We start from the raw sequence: 16,766 nt of genomic DNA on the forward strand, positions 1-16,766 counted from the left end.
GGCTCAAATAAAAATAAAATCCTTAGCATATTGCTTGACACTTAGTAGGTGCAATACAAATTCTAGCTTATTCAAATCACCTATCCCTTTCCCTTTCTGAATAATTAATGCATCTACATGCTGCCTTTCCAGAGTTTTAAGGAAGTTTCCAAGTAGATTTTTTTTTCCTGCCACTTTTTCTGTTGCCCCACATTGTTCATATTATATATATGTAAAGAGTCAAAACAAGAAATGTTGGGAGTGGGGAGTTGAGACTAAGTCATAACTGATGCATTGTTGGTGGAGTTGTGAATGGATGCAACCATTTTGGAGAGCAATTTGGAAATATACTCAAAAAGTTATCAAACTGTGCATATCCTTTGATCCAGCAGTATTACTACTGGGCTTCTATCACAAAGAGATAATAAAGAAAGGAAAGGGACCCAGATGTGCAAAAATGTTTGTGGCAGCCCTTTTCGTAGTGGCCACAAACTAGAAATTGAATGGATGTCCATTAATTGGAGAATGGCTGAATAAATTGTGGTATATGAATGTTATGGAATATTATTGTTCTGTAAGAAATGAACAGCAGGATGATTTCAGAAAGGCCTGGAGAGCCTTACATGAACTGATGCTGAGTGAAATGAGCAGAACCAGGAGATCATTATACACTTCAACAACAAGACTACATGATGATCAATTCTGATGGACGTGGCCCTCTTCAACAATTAAAGAATGATCCAAATCAATTCCAATTGATCTGTAATGAACAGAACCAGCTACACCCAGAGAAAGAACACTGGAAAATGAGTATGGACCACAACATAACATTTCCACTCTTTCTGTTACTGTTTGCTTGCATTTTTGTTTTTTCTTCTTAGGTTATTTTTACCTTCTTTCTAAATCCAATTTTTCTTGTGCAACAAGATAACAGTATAAATATGTATACACATGTTATATTTAACATATACTTTAACATATTTAACATGTATGGGGCTACCTGCCATCTAGGAGAAGGGATGGAGAGAAGGAGGGGAAAAGTTGAAACAGAAGTTTTTGCAAGGGTCAGTGTTGAAAAATTACCCATGTATATGTTTTGTATATAAAAAGCTATAATAAAAAAGGAGAAAAATAAGAGATAAAGTTATCATTTTGAACTTTAAAAGCCTCATTTAAGACAAGCTATTGCTGCCTCTGACATACAAATTACTTGACTACCAATCTAAAGTAGTGAGATTTATCAAACTGGCACATGGAAGGTAAACAATATGATCTCTATATAGAAAGATAATTAGTAGAGAATAGTGGAGAGTCTGCCCCATATAATAATTAAGACTAAGCATTTGGCTTATGCAATTGTCCCTTTATCATGCAAAAAAGATTCAAAAACTCTTTCATCAAACATTGTAACAATAGCTAGCATTTATACAGCACTTTCCACATATTAGTTTTCTACTCACAAATTCCCTAGAAAATAGTATTGTTCATTTCACAGATGAAGAAACTGAGAAGTTAAATGATTTGTTCAGGGTCACCTAGTCAGGCACTGTTTGAACTCAGGTCTTCCTGGCTGAAGCAATTTACAGGCTGACCACCCAGATACCACTATTCTTCCATTGCTTACCTGTGTTCTCTTTGACAGCTCTTCCATTGAAAATTTGAATCCCATTAGAATTTTCCTTAATTCTAGACTTGATAAAACACTTGAACACAACTCCAAATGAGTTAAAGAAGTTTTATTCAGTTTTCCAGGATTTTCCCAAAATGTCAGTGATTAGTAATAATATCTCTATCTGTTGCTAAAGACTCAACAATATGAGTCATGGAGAAAGCATGGCAAAATTGAAAGTGATCTCAATTAAGGGGTATGCTGAAGCCAGCTCTTACCAGCTTAAAAGAGCCAATTGTTAAGTTTTCAGTGTGAATATTTATATCCCAGAAATTGGCAAACCCTAGAAATTAGGGCTTGATTTATTGTTTTATTGTTGATTGTCTAGATTTTAAAAAGCAACAGAGAAAATGCTAATAAATGCAGATTACACTTAAAAAGTATGTCATCAGTACATTCCCTCATCCCTGGACTACTGGTTGTCAAACATTTACCAGAAAATTGCTGCCTGAACTAAAAATCTGGCTTTACTTAGTTCCTGTGTGAATCTGGGCAAGTGCCTAGACCTCTCTAGGTCCCTGGCTCCTCACCTACAAAATGAGAATTGGAATAGATAATGTCTAGGACAGGTTGCTACTCAACATCTATGATCCTATGGGCTAGAAGAATTTGCTTGTCATTTGACTTTATGACCTCGGTAAGTGCCTGTATCTTTCTAGGTTTGTTTCTTCATCTTTCAAAGGTAGTTGGGCTGGGGTAGATGATTTCTAAGTTCTCTGTAGACTCCAAATCAGTGATTGTACATTCTGCCTAGTTTGCTGAATTAATTGCCCCGGTGGAATGTATTGTAAGAATTTGGGACCATAAGAGAGTATTCTGAAAAACTAAAGAATATAGACTAAAAAAATCCTCTTTTGCTTGTCTTTGTAAAACTATGTAAAATATGTAAAAGGGAAATCTGTGAAATGATAGTGATTACTTTTAGAATTCATGACTGCAAAACAGGGTCCAAACTAGGAAACGACTAAAAGATTACTACATGTAAAGCATCAAATGGCAGGGGGTAGGGTTCAGGAATAAAGGCAAGCTATATTAGAATAAGCTCATAGCAATTCTATTAAAGTCAGAAGTTTTATTAAGTCATTAAAGATGTTTTGGGTAGGGGGATGATAGGATCATTTATGTATGATTATTTTTGCGGAGAGTTAATTGTAGAGGGAAGAGATTGCAATCAAGAAGACTGGGAAACATTGATTAGTTCAGGGCAAGGGTCCTAAGGATCTTAGCTGAAGTAAAAATGTTAACAGTAGAAATGGAAAGGCATAGGTTTGAATGAAATTTTATAGATAAATTTATCAGGCTTTGGAAATAGATTGATTGGGGAAGGTTGTTATTGTTATTGCTCTTCATTTTTGAGGAGGATCTGGATGACAGCACTAATTTGGAGTCAAGGTACAATGTCTGACTGTGACCAATCACCAATATAAGCTCAGAAAACTTTATCACACATTGCGTACAAATAGCCCACATGAATATTTGGAGTGGAAATCTCTGTAAATTTGTGCATTTCACATTTCTTTTGAGCTCCTGCAATTGTGCTTCACTCATAAAGCACAATGCCTTCATCATCTAGATCATCACCTAGAAGCCAATGCAAAAAAAGAACTAGCATGAATAGTTCCTTGCTATTATTATTATTATTAAGTAACTTTCCCCTAGAACAAAAGGTAGCAGTTTATTCTTGGCCACTTTGTCTCCCTTCCACCAAATGCTTGTCAAGGCATTAAAAGCCTAGTACAAGGTAGGTTTCTTATACAAAAGAGACATAGCAGACTTTTATTATCTAAGCAAGCTCCAGAACAGAAATGGGAGAAGCAATGCAGATTAGGGTGCACAAAAGAGTTGTTGTTATTTGTCCTTCATTCTTGAAGAGGACCATGACATTAGGAAGAAGATGGCATAATGTGTAAGTGAGTTGGATTTAAGTGAGGGAGGGCTGTGCAAGATCACTTGCCTCTCTTTTCCCTCCAGAGTCATCCAAGATATAGATCAAGAGAATTAGAAATGACCCTGGGTGAAATGAGAGATCTTGTCCTTTTTAAGTTAAGGTCTTCAACAGGTCTCAGTTTGACTGAGGCTGCACCAGTATCATGATTAAGACTAGGTAGCAATTGAAGCAAAGAAGCTCTTTCACCTAGTCCAAAAAAATTCTAAATAAATAAATGAATATAGGAGGGGAATACCCTCAAGGTTTGTTTTACCTTCAATCTGAGTCAGTCAGATCCCAGATAACACAAAAGAGTATGCAAGAGTAAATGGGGCTTCCAGGAAACAGGATAAAATCTCAGTTCAGCCAAGAAGAGAATAATTTCAAATCTTGCCAGAAAAATCTGCATCTTAAGCATCTGCTATGTGCCTTCAAGCACTGTCCATAAGTGTTGAGGTATCAGGTATGGGCCATGGTATCATCTCTGAAAGAATTCAGACTCAAGACTCCAACACAAGCAAAGGTGTTTTGATGACATTTACACACTTGGTGGGCCAACCTCCCTGAAGGAATCAAGAGCCCAGCAAAGCAATTCAGGAATTTTTATGAAGTAAAATGGCACTGACTTAATCAGAAGATATGCAAATTTTGACATTATAGGAGGAGTTTGCTAACATGGGGATGTCCTAAAACCTTGATGAAACTGCTCATGGGGTTACCCAGAATGAATACAGAAAAGTCCATTTAGAGAGGTATTAATGTATAGTAACGATATTATGATTAGCCTGACTTCATTATCAGTTCATCCAAAAGATAAAAAAGAAGGCTAGTATGCAGGTGTTATGTTGGGGGAAAGATTTATTGAAGTTTATGATTCAATGTTCTAGTCTACATCCTGTTAGTGCTACCTACTTTCTTGCTGGTTGATTTCTATGGTATGTCTAGACTTGATGGATGATGGAATTATAGACCATGCAGACCTGCACCTGTCAGTTTGTGATTGAGGATTCCTGTGGATTTGGGGCTGGAGAGAGAGGAGGTTTTTCTTGGAGGTAACAATCAAAATCCCATCTGTAAGTGCTGGGGATACAAAGAAAGGCCAACTCACTCTTTCCTCTCACCCCCCAAAACACCGCAATGGTTTCTAGTTTCAAGATATTCAGTCTAACTGAACTACAGGTGGGGGAATCTACCTCTAACTAGGAAGACCACCAGCTTCTCTGCACCTGTTCTAGCCGGTAATCCAAAACACTTAGAAGTTGTGACTTGCTTAGAGTCATACAATCAGTCTTTGTTAGATGTAGGATTTTAATTAAGTCCTTTGAGTTCTGGCTCCTCTGAGATCTGCTCTTTATCCTATCTGCTTCTCAAAACACTATGAACCATAACCAAAAAGAACACTCCGTGGCTTAAAGAAGTTTAAATTCTCCTGAGCATAATGGAGGCACATTGAGAGGAGGGAATAACATGCATAGAAAATTGTTCTTTTTGATCAGGAATTCTTTATCCTTTTTTTGTGTGTAAGGGACACCTTTGGCGGTCAGAATCATGTTTTTAAATTCATAAAGTAAAAATATATAGAATTTTCAAGGAAACCAATTATACTGAAATACAATTGTCCAAAGGTTTTTTAAAAATAAAGGTTCATAGACCTTGGATTAAGAACCCTGTTATAAATACACCATAATTACATAGAAGGATAGGAAGCACCATGTTATCTGCCATTTATACACTTCATCAGACTGTTCCTGAAATACTTGTTGCTACTATCAATAGGTCAAGGTAGAAAGGGTGCTTTATCAAGATCTATTTAGAAGAATTTTGTGATAAGTTTGTCTCACTGTCTCTTACCACTCTGCTAACTTGGATCTCCCCCCAGTCAGTTATCTTTTCCATGAAACATTTGGATTCCAGAATACATGGAGACTAATCAGGAGTCTCCAATGATGTATAGGTCCACCTACTAGGCTGAACTGGGGAGTGGATTATAGAATATAAATGGGTGTGAACTAGGCCCTGCCTCTTTTGCTACAGGACATTTATTATCAGAGGCTTCTGCCTTATCCCCACATACTCATGTGATTGAAGCTGTGACTAAAAAAGATTATTTTTGAATCTAGAAAGGTGACCTATTTGCTACTTTCAGAGGAATGACTTTATATGGATGCCCCTTGCTGATAGTGATTTCTTATTTCTCTTGCATTTCATGATTGCAAAGTCTTCTTTCTCCTCATCTCTTCTAAGATAAGCATCAGTGACATTCTGGATAGTCTGACCCCAAGTCAAGTTCAAGTCTATGTGAGTCTGGGTAGACTCACTGGGTAGAAAAAGCTGTCTACCAACAAGCAGCTTCCTGAATCTTCCCTGCTCCATGGGCAAACATCTGTGGGTATAGTCCAAAGAACAGAGCTACATTACCTTTAATGATACAATTTTTTGTCCACCAATTTCCAACCTTTTGCTTTTTCTTTAATTCTATATAAAGAACATATAGAAATGCAGGATGTACCACCGTCTGCCATAAGTTATTGAATCAAATAATTCGTTCAGATTTTATTTTCTATAGGACCTACATTGAGTCAATATCATAGGGGGAAAATGAAAAAAAAATCAAGTTATGTCCTAAATAAATCTAGGATAGCATTTCCCTGTCCATCTAATATTGTCCAATCAACTAATCAAAAAACATTTATTAAGTAGCAACTATATGTAAAGATGCTAAGGATATAATGACAAAAATACTTCCTGCTTTCAAGGAGCATACATTCCACTGAAGTAGAAAGCATGTAAACAACAATAACAATATACTTTATTTATTTTTATTTATTTATTTTGCTGAGGCAATTGGAGTTAAGTGGCTTGCCTGTGATTACACAGCAAAGAAGTGTTAAGTGTCTGAGACCGGATTGGAATTCAGGTCCTCCTGATTTCAGGGCTGGTGCTCTATCCACTATATCAACTAGCTGCCCCAACAATACACTTTAAATCCTTGCTAAGTACTTTACAAACATTTCATTTGATCTTCACAATGATCCTGAGGTGCTGTTATAATTCCCACTTTATAGATGAGGAAAATAAGACATAAATTAAATGAACTACACAGAATAATATAATTAGTAAGTATCTGAAGCTGGATTTGAATTCAGATCTTTTTTTAACTTCAGGTCCAGTACTCTGTCTGCTGTATCATCTAGCAGAATAATACCAAATCAGAATGAATACCAAATACATACAAAAGTTATGGGGAAAGAGTAATAATAATTAGAGAGAATTATACATACATACATATATATATATATATATATATATATATATATATATATATATCACTCAATTATTCACCCAAGAGCTTTCTGCTATATGTAGCCTCAGAAAAGTCTCACTTATAATAAGTTAGGATGAAGGAGTTTGAATTTCATTTGAGAGTTAAGATGGAAGTCTGTAGCAGAAAAGAGAAAGTGAAGTAGCCTTTTTAACATCTATGTTTTCAAAATAAGGAAGGTAAATAGAGAGAACTCTTTAGAGTATTGGGAATCACAAGACTTGTATTGAAATCATAGCTCTCCTATACATAAGTCAGTAATTTTGGGCAAGTGTCTTGACCTCTCTGGTCCCCAGTTTCTTTATGTAAAAAAGGAGGGAATTGTACTTGATAATCTCAAAAGTCTATTTGAACTTGTAAATTTAGGGGGTTATAAGAATGCTTATAAACTTAGGGAATTTCAAGTTCAAATATGAATCAAAAGTGATATAGAAGATTAAAAACATTGTCAGCTTGGGTTGAAGCAAGAGCAGCACTGTGTCCAGCTCTGTGAATATGATAGTCTTTAATGGACAGCATCTAGAGAGCAACAGTCAGGACCTGAGTTCATGTCATTTAAGAATCAGTTGAAAAAATGAGGACAATTAGCCTGGGGAAGAGGGAACATAGGGGGAAACATATCTGTCATCAAGTATCTAAAGAATTACTGTCACATGGAAGAAGAATTCAACTTGTTCTACTTCATCTTAGATATCAGAACTGGGAACAATGGTGAAAAGTTGCAAAGAGGCAAATTTTGGGAATGATGTAAGGAAAAACTCTTTAATGAACAATTGAATGAATGACCAAAAGAACCAATTTATTAAGAACTTACTTCAAGGACTATTTTAAATTAATGGAATGCAAATATAGTTCCTGCTTTCAAAGAACTTGCCTTTTTTTGGGCAAAACAACACAGATAGGAAAGTGATATTCAGGAAAGAGCACTTTGATCTTGGAGGACACATGGATGATATATGTGGCCATAGGAGTGACACATTTCACCCAGAAATGCATTGTTGAGATTATTATAGTTCATGGTAACAAAACTGAAGAGTGGTAAAGAGATAAGGAAGCATGGGGCATCTAGGTGATGCAATGGATGTAAAGCATCAGCCCTGAAGTCAGGAAGATTTGAGTTCAAATCTAGTCTCAGACACTTAACACTTCTTAGCTGAGTGAGCCTGGGCAAGTCACTTAACCCCAATTGCTTTAGGGGAAAAAAAAGATAAGGGAACTGAAAGGTATGACTGATTAAGCAAAGTAATTGGAATAGAAGTAGCCAGAGAAGAGATAGTGCTGTATGGCTCAGGCATTCCTGAAATAGTGTTTAAGGAGACCATCACCAATCTAGGGAGGCTGGAGTCATCCCAAACAAGAAAAGCCTACTTTAGAAGATAAAGGAGTTCTTATTACTAAAGGTCTTCAAGCAAAATATGTTTTAGAGGGGATTTTTATTCAGGTACAGATTAATCTTATAGCCCAGAGATGCTAATTAGCAAATATTTTGCTGACTGGAAGAGTTAAACAGTGCTGTACAAATCTTAGCTACCATGGACAGCGCCCTGTCCAAAAGACACCATTGAACCCAAATTCTTGCTATTATGAGGGCTCATAAAGAATTGTGGAAACCCTTTTGAGTGAAAATCTTAGAGTTATTCTCTACCTCTTTGCAAAAGAAGCATTGTCTCCCTGGTAGTTATATAAATAACTCATACATGGAGAGTCTTGCCTATTCCCTGATTAAGGAAAGGAAAAGAAAATAGTCTGAGGAAAGAAAGATGAAGACTGTATAATATAGTAGAAATAACAGTGAATTTGAGATCAGTGAATGTTACTTTCAATCCTGGATCTGTTACTTAACACCCAAGTAATATTTAGTGAGTTGTGTGACATCTTTGGGTTTTAGTCTGTTATCAGTAAAATAAAGGTGTTTGGCTAAAGTTCTCTTTTTGCTCTAAATCTTATGATCCTAATAGGCCACACAACTAATAATTTGCACAGTTATAGTGGAGTCAGTCTTTGCACCGCTTGTTTCTTTGTAGTTGGGATCTTACATTTGGCCTTTCCAATTCTCTGAAGATATTCACTTACTTTCCAGCCACAATTCCTCAAGAAGTAAGAATCCAAACTGTTTAAATGACATTTTATATGATGCTGATTGCCCACATACTTCAAAGAACCCACAAATCACTCCTTTCCTCTCTATAATTTCAGAGGTCATTTTTTTCCCAAATGGTAAACAGAGTTTGAGTTGACTATACTTAATTTAAAATACATCAAAGTGAAATATTCTAAAAGTGAATCATAGATAAAGGTAATGATAATGTGACTAGTTTCACAAATATGATCCAAGTTGCTGATCATTTTGATGTTTAAAAATTGATTGTATGGATATTAAATCTTTACAGCATTGGTATGAAGTGGAAATGGAAATACTACTAATGACTTTTTTATGGTAGGATCATATATTTTGATAATGATGATAGTTATCAAGCTCATCTTAAGTTACATTTAATACCCATAGTTTCCTAATTTTGAAATAACATACCTCATTTTAATTAGAATTTTATTCCACTAATGACTTTTAATATTAGAGGTGTTTATGAGCACTAGAGACAAATTAATATAAGAAACATTGAAAGTAGTAGTGAATGATTTGGAGAGGTATTAAACACCCATTAAATATTATAAAGAGACAGACATCCACTTTTTTAGTCTTTAAGCTCCTTAAATTAGTGACTTGGTCTAGTATGACCAGGAATATGAATTGGCAAAAATATTTAGAAACCAGATTCTAAATCCCATATTAAAAAAGAAGAAATAGAAATAAAATTCAAGACTCTCTTACAAAGGAAAGGATTCACTGAATATGTTATCTAAGACAAGTAACTAGCACAAGTATTTAACACAAGCTAGTTGGAAGAAAGATTTCACTGTGGCAAGTTGTAATGATACTTTTCAGAAAAATATGTCTCATCTCTCTGGAGGGGGATATCATTCAAGCTGCCAATAGGATATGCCCCAAGGATATTACAGCAGTGTCAGGTGATTAAAATGAAGAAATAGAGATCACGGAACAATTATAAAAGTCCAATTTTGGAATTGTTGTATGATCTGGAAAAAAAAGAGGCCCTCAATAGTACAATATTGAATGCTTGAAAAGTCTAGAAAAGTGACTTGGCACTACAGAGAATTTGCAGCCAACTTATGCTAAATCCCCAAATGTATGTCAGGATCAAGGTAGGCATCTATCTTTCTGACAAAGCTTTGGAAGCTAATAGTCAAGAGAACTGTGAATCCAGCAGAAAGACATTGTGAAGTTGCCCCTAGGTAAGCACTGATTTGACAGGAAGAAGGCAGTTAGATGTTATTACAAAAGCATTTATTATATTTAAATTGGTGAAACAGATTACACACAATGGCCTACTGAATTCGTGATCATTTGAGCAAGAATGCTAATTTTTCAGAGAGAGAGCCCAATAAAATGAAATCCAGAATATCATCATTTGTATGGGCTATAAAAAAGGCACCTTTACCTTTGACTGTTAAGACCTGTAGATAAAAACACAAGGAAAATCTTCTGAAAAACAAATAAAACAAAGGTCAGGACTGCTACTATAAGGACAAAGAATTCTGGAACAAGAGTTCTTAACAGCCTGAAGCTAAAACATTGTCTTCTGTTATAGCCATGTCCTAGACAGACAATTGCATGCTGGGACATTCTTAAGAGATGAATATGTGTTTTGTTGGACAGAAGCTGTTGTTCAGTGACTTAATATTGGATGGTAAGGTCAGAAACAGAAGTTACTTCTGACCTTGAATAAGCTAAGCATGATCTTATTAATAACTATTCAGTCAATCTGGTCATTTGTTTTGCTTCACATTAACAGGGGCTTTCCACTCTCCTTTTTAAATGGAATCTGTGGGAAGGAGAAAAAATGTCCTTTTAAAATAAAAATGAAATAAAATTTAACTAACCAAAAGAAATCCAAAAAACTACCCATGTAATCTATCTACTTAGACTCATAGTGTCTTATACAGAAGTGATTGTGAGAATTAAAGCTATTCTAATCTGTTAAAGTGGACAGTGGACCTCATGACTATTATATTTATTATATAAAAAGGCAATTATAATCTAGACAGAGTCACTGTGGAGTGAGTGAAGTCCATCCATATGTGGGCTACATTGATATAAGCTTGATATCTTGACTCTGGTATGCAAAGAAACAGTCTAGTGAATAATTTCTGATGTGACAGAATTGATTAGAATCTTCCGAACTTATTCAACAGAGTTGCACAATGAGTCAGGCAATGTTGTAGGACTCAATACTTTGATTTTATGGCTATCAATACCTTTTGTGAGAAAACTTCCAAGAAACTAGAAGCAGGTGGTAGCAGAGAGTATCAAAAGAGCATTGAATTCTCCAACTCAACTAAATCTAATACATCCCTTGGTGAGAGATCAGGCTAACTGAGAGACATACAGATTACCTGTGAGCTAAGTTCAGAAAATTTCTGGTAGAAACAAATGATAAAATGATACCCAAAGTCACTGTCAAGTCTTCTGTCAAAGCAGTAGAGTTATGCTCAGAAATCAATCTTGATAAGCAGGGACTACACAATAAAGCAGACCAAAGGAAAGCCATTCCAAATCAAGTGGATGAAAAACTAGGCAACTTGCCATTTTTAAAAATGACATTTAGAGAATGGCCAAGATCCCATAAAGACAATAAATCAAAATAACCTACATACTCTTGGAAGTCTGTCAGGCTTCTTGGTGAGCAAGAGTAAAAATCAGCAATTATGTGAACTAGATGGAATTTCAAAGCACTTTCTTTAAGACTGATGATAGCTCATCTAGAGAAGGATGTGAGCTGTCCAATGAGTCTTCTCCTGATTGACCTAAAGTCTGACATGGGGAAAGAGCTGAACATAAGGTTGGCAACTTTCTTCCAGGAAACAAAAGGGATTTATAAGGTATAGCAATAATGATAATCAGCCTGACCATTCACAAGACCAGGATTAGGGACTATATGCGTGCATGTTTGTAGATGTTCGTGGTCATTCTAAACCATCTACAAATCCAGAAGTTTATGGTATGAGTGACAACAATTAACAAATTGAAATATAAAACAGTGTTACATCTATTTGCCATGCAAATGACAAATTGTACCTCAGTTTATTTTCCGTTTTATTAGAAAGATCATCTTGGCAGGTGAGTGGAGAATGAGTTAAAGAGGGAAGGGACTTGTGGCAGGAAAACCAACAAGAAAGCTATTGTGATACTCTAAACATCAAGTAATAAAGGGGTAGCAGTGTCAAGAGCAGAAAAGGGAATGTTATGAAGGGGGGGGATAAAAACTCTTTGGCAATGCCCTATTACTAGTGACTATAGTTTCTCAACAGAAAAGTCAGCCTAATTTGTGACAGCAATCAAAACATACAACTTCAACAACTTTATTTTTGGTAAGAACAAATGATTTCCAGATAAAGTGGCTTGAGAAAGCAGTATGGCAGTAGAGCAAATGACAATGGATATGAAGTAAGAAAAAAAAACCTGGGTTTGAATTCCTAAGGTCTTTATTATTGGTATGCCTTTAGGAACTACCTTGATGCAGTGGGCCCCAGTTCTTCTTATCTATAAAAATAAAAAAAATATATATTGCACCAGAGATTTCGAAAAGAAGGGGCTTCAGATATCATCTACTTCATCTCTCTCACAAATAAGAAAATGAATATTAAGAGAGAATACATGTGTGACCCCCGAGGTCACAGAGGTATTAAGTAGGAAAGTCAGGATTCAAATCCAGGTTCCCTGAGGTCAAATGTAGTCCTTTTTTCAGAACACTCTGCTGGATGAGCTCTACTTCTCTAGCTCTGTCACTCTATGATTCTATGATTCTTTCAGTGACTAATTAAGATAATCATTACCTTGCCTTAATCACTGAATGGATGCAGTCTCAGTCAGACTGAGTCCTATTGAAGATCTTAGTTTAAAAAGGCCAAGGTCTCCCATTTTGTCTAAAGCATCTCAAGTTGTCTTAATCTACTTAGGAGATGTACATACATACATACATACATACTTACATACAATCTACATCTGGCCACTGGACCCAGATGGCTTTGGAGGGGAAAGTGAGGCAGGTGGCCTTCACTTAAATCCAATTCACTTGCATGTCCTGGTACCACTTTCCTGACATCATGGTCCTCTTCGAGAACAAGGACAAACAGCAGCAACAACAATAACAAAAACAATTGAGATAGCAGATACTGGTAGGATGCTTGTCCCAATTTATGTGTATGAATCATGATTGGATAATGATTCCTTTGTGAATTTTGCTTAACTAGTAGCTGCGTATTGTGAAAAATGCTTGAAGTCTTATGGGTAAGTATGCAGAATTTTCAGAATTTTGGCCAAATTTCTCAATTTTAATCAAGGCCATGCAGCAAAATTCTGTAAGGAACTTTGGAAAACGTTCTCACCATAAAAACTATATACACCTCAAATGTACTCAGCTTAAGATCTCTAAAACATTTAATAATATTTTATTTTTTGTTAAAATATTTTGAGTTCCAATTTTTTTCCTCCCTCCCCTTACTCTCCAAGACAACAAATAATGTGAATATACATGTTTTACATGTACAATCATATAAGATCCCTAAAACAGTGAAAAAAACCCTTTCATTTAATACTAAGAAACAAGACTAGCACAGAAAGATGTAAAATATGACTAATTTTACCTCAAATTATAAATTATTGACACCCACACACAGAGAGAGACAGAGACAGAGAGACAGAGAGAGACAGAGAGACAGAGAGAGAGAGACAGAGAGAGAGAGAGAGACAGAGAGAGAGAGAGAGACAGAGAGAGACAGAGAGACAGAGAGAGAGAGAAAGGAGAGAGACAGAGAGACAGAGAGAGAGACAGAGAGAGAGAAAGGAGAGAGAGACAGAGAGAGAGACAGAGAGACAGAGAGAGAGAGAGAGAGAGGAGAGAGAGACAGAGACAGAGACAGAGACAGAGAAGAGAGAGAGAGAGAGAGAGAGAGAGAGAGAGAGAGAGAGAGAGAGAGAGAGAAACATAAAGAGAAACAGAAACAGAGACAAAGAAAGAGACACAGAGATAGAAAGAGACAGAGAAAAACAGACACAGAGATAGAAGCAGAGAGAGAGAAACAGATTTTTTTTTTTTTTACAATCTCTTCCCTCAGATTGGCAAGCAATCTGTTATACATATGTCACACACAGAGAGAGACAAAGAGGCAGAGAAAGACAGAGAGAAAAATACAGAAAGAGACAAAGAGACATAAAGTGAGTTTAATAAAGAGAGTACCTGAAAGAAGGAAAAATTTAATAAGAAATCACTTGAAAGGAGGAAGAAAGACAGCACCATGGAGAGGCAGCAGTGTCAATGTCTGGAGTGACTGATCACACCTTATGTTTACTTTGGAAGTTTTCCTTATAATAGTATTGACTAGAAGGCTCATAGGAAAGTTTTTGAAAAACAACGCATAAAAAGAACTAGAATGCTCTTTTCAAATTCAGTTAGTGATTCTACCATCAGTATAGTAGGATTGACTATCAGAAAAATTTGCTGATTTTATTCAGTAGAATAAGTTTCTTGATTGTATGGACTAATTTTGGTTCTGTCAGTATAACTTCAACATATAGTTCATTGTGTTGAACATTTTGTTAAATCATTTTCAGTCATGTCTGACTCTTGACGATCCCATTTGGGGTTTTCTTGGCAATGATACTGGAGTGGTTTGCTATTTTCTTCTCCAGCTTATTTTCTAGATAAGGAAACTGAGGCAAACAGGGGTAAGTAAGTGAGTTACCCAGGGTCGTACAGCTAGCATATATCTGAGGCCACTTACCAGATGAATCTTCTTAACTCCAGTTCACACTCTTCACAATGACACCTAGCTGACTTATATTGAACATAATAGGTAATTAATTCATAATGAGTTTTATTGAATGCTATATGAAGAACATCTGAAAATGAGGACAGCAATCCTATAAGAACAAGAATGCAAATGCTGTTTTCTTACTTTGATTCAAATATCTATATATCAAATAATATAGGCATTTTTTAGGAGCAAGGCCTGTGACTTCTTGGCTTAGGGATATTCTGGGAGATAAAATTCCCTCTATTAAAGAAGGCTAGTACTTCCTCTGAAAGGTATAGCAAGGTGGAACCGTGGACAGAACATTGCTCTTGCATCAAGAAGACTCATCTTCCTGAGTTCAAATCTGGCTTGAGACATTTATTAGCTATGTGACTTTGGGCAAATACCTTATTCTGTTTGCCTTAATTCCTCATTTATAAAATAAGCTGGAGAAGGAAATGACAAACCACTCCAATATCTTTGCCAAAAAACTCCAAAATAGGGTCATGGAACCTTGGACACCATTGAAATGATTCTACAACAACACTTTGTCTGAAATTTTGTCTTAGAGAATTGCTTAATGGCTAATGGACTGAGACATTAAGTGATTTGCCCAAGGTGATAACAGTCAGTACAGGTCTTCCTGGCTCTGAGAAAGTCTCTCTCAATTAATGTGGCCCAAACTGTAAAGCAGTGTGCTTAGATGCAAATGATTCCCTCCTGAAAATGGACTCCTTGACAAATACATTTTCAAGAGTTTAAAAATTCTGAGCTTTCATTTCTTAAAAAGTGAAGCTCTAATGGTAATGATGAGAAGGAAATTGGCCATTAGGGAATCATTTAAAACTCTGAAATAGAAATCATGACTAATTGATGGAGGAGTACTTTTAAAACAAATAGAGCTAACAACAGCAGAGTAATAATGAAAATCATAATTGACCAAAAATGAAATAAATTGTAAACTTTTCCAAAATACATATCAAATTTCTAAGAGACAGTCCACAAACTGCAAGATGATATGACCACTTGTAGGCAGGGGTAAGCATCCTGTCAGGTAGTAGTAGTCAATGATTAACATTGCTTGGCATGAATCTTTGCAGGTGTTGGTAGAGTTTTAATTTGTCTTCAATATCTATCTCAGGCAAAAATGCAAAATGGACCCTATTCCCTATGCAAAATATCCTATTGTCATGTTGCCCTGGAAGTTCACTGATTGAAGTCACTTCACTGACTGTCATATGCATGCCTTCCTTCTAATGCATGGCACCTAGCACTAAAGCACTTAAAAAAACAACTTTGCATTAATTGCATCTTTCCTCAGAAGCACTAGAGGCATTGAATTAAAATGAAATATTTAAACACAGCGGAGAAAAACAAATGAGGAAAGGAAGGGAATAGGAAAACAAGTTGTATGAAAGAGAGGGGGGGAAAAGAGAGAGAGAGAGAGAGAGAGAGAGAGAGAGAGAGAGAGAGAGAGAGAGAGAGAGAGAGAGAGAGAGAGAGAGAGAGAGAGAGAGAGAATGATAGATGTATGAGAATGGATGTGAGGGGTACTTGGCAATTCATACCTATCACTCCAGGCCCTTATTTTCATGAACCTCATTTTCTGACCACAGAAGGACAAACTTATTTCTTTCATTTTGGAAATAGGCATTTAGCTGCCTACCATGTTCACTAGTTTGGGGTAAAAAAGAAAGAGAATATTTGAGCTGGCAAAGAAAAAACAGTTCTCTCATATAGTGTTGACACTGGAATGTATTTTTCTATGCAAAGTGTCAGCCTGGTACTCAGGGACTAAACACAGTGCATCTGGGATCCAGATGACCACTTTGGTCTGCCAAAAGATCTCAGCTCCTTGCCAAAGTCTAGATATTTGGGAGCACTTAGCAGACATAGCTGTGTTGGGCTTTCAGTTCCCAACAGTAGGAGCTCTCGCTTTCCACAGAAAGAAATATAGGCCAGCTGTGGTAGGAACTATCCTTGTTTTTTTTTTTATT

General features: G+C 36.1%; 1 protein-coding gene and 1 long non-coding RNA gene across 9 annotated transcripts in view; one reads left to right on the plus strand and one right to left on the minus strand.

Annotated features, from left to right (window-relative positions):
• LOC141565772 (uncharacterized) overlaps nt 1–16,766 on the minus strand; it is a 67,394-nt gene that overhangs the window by 42,224 nt on the left and 8,404 nt on the right. The window contains exon 2 of one of the 3 annotated variants that reach the window (XR_012489116.1): nt 12,967–13,088. The exons of the other annotated variants lie outside the window; for them this stretch is intronic. This is a non-coding gene — a long non-coding RNA (uncharacterized LOC141565772). The remainder of the gene's footprint in view (nt 1–12,966; nt 13,089–16,766) is intronic. 3 annotated transcript variants of the gene reach the window in all.
• Nucleotides 2,050–16,766, plus strand: part of UNC93A (unc-93 homolog A) — a 68,975-nt gene continuing 54,258 nt past the window's right edge. For 3 of the 6 annotated variants that reach the window (XM_074309307.1, XM_074309309.1, XM_074309308.1), the window contains exon 1: nt 2,051–2,285. Coding sequence is in view for 1 of the 6 variants with exons in the window: in XM_074309310.1 (XP_074165411.1) it covers nt 2,205–2,285 (81 nt within the window). In the remaining 5 variants the exon portion in view is untranslated. Of the gene's footprint in view, nt 2,286–16,766 lie in introns of all 6 variants that reach the window. The other 3 variants (XM_074309311.1, XM_074309312.1, XM_074309310.1) reach the window with 2 other exon arrangements.

Source organism: Sminthopsis crassicaudata, chromosome 4 (assembly GCF_048593235.1).
Source record: "Sminthopsis crassicaudata isolate SCR6 chromosome 4, ASM4859323v1, whole genome shotgun sequence".
Taxonomy (NCBI): Eukaryota; Metazoa; Chordata; class Mammalia; order Dasyuromorphia; family Dasyuridae; genus Sminthopsis; species Sminthopsis crassicaudata.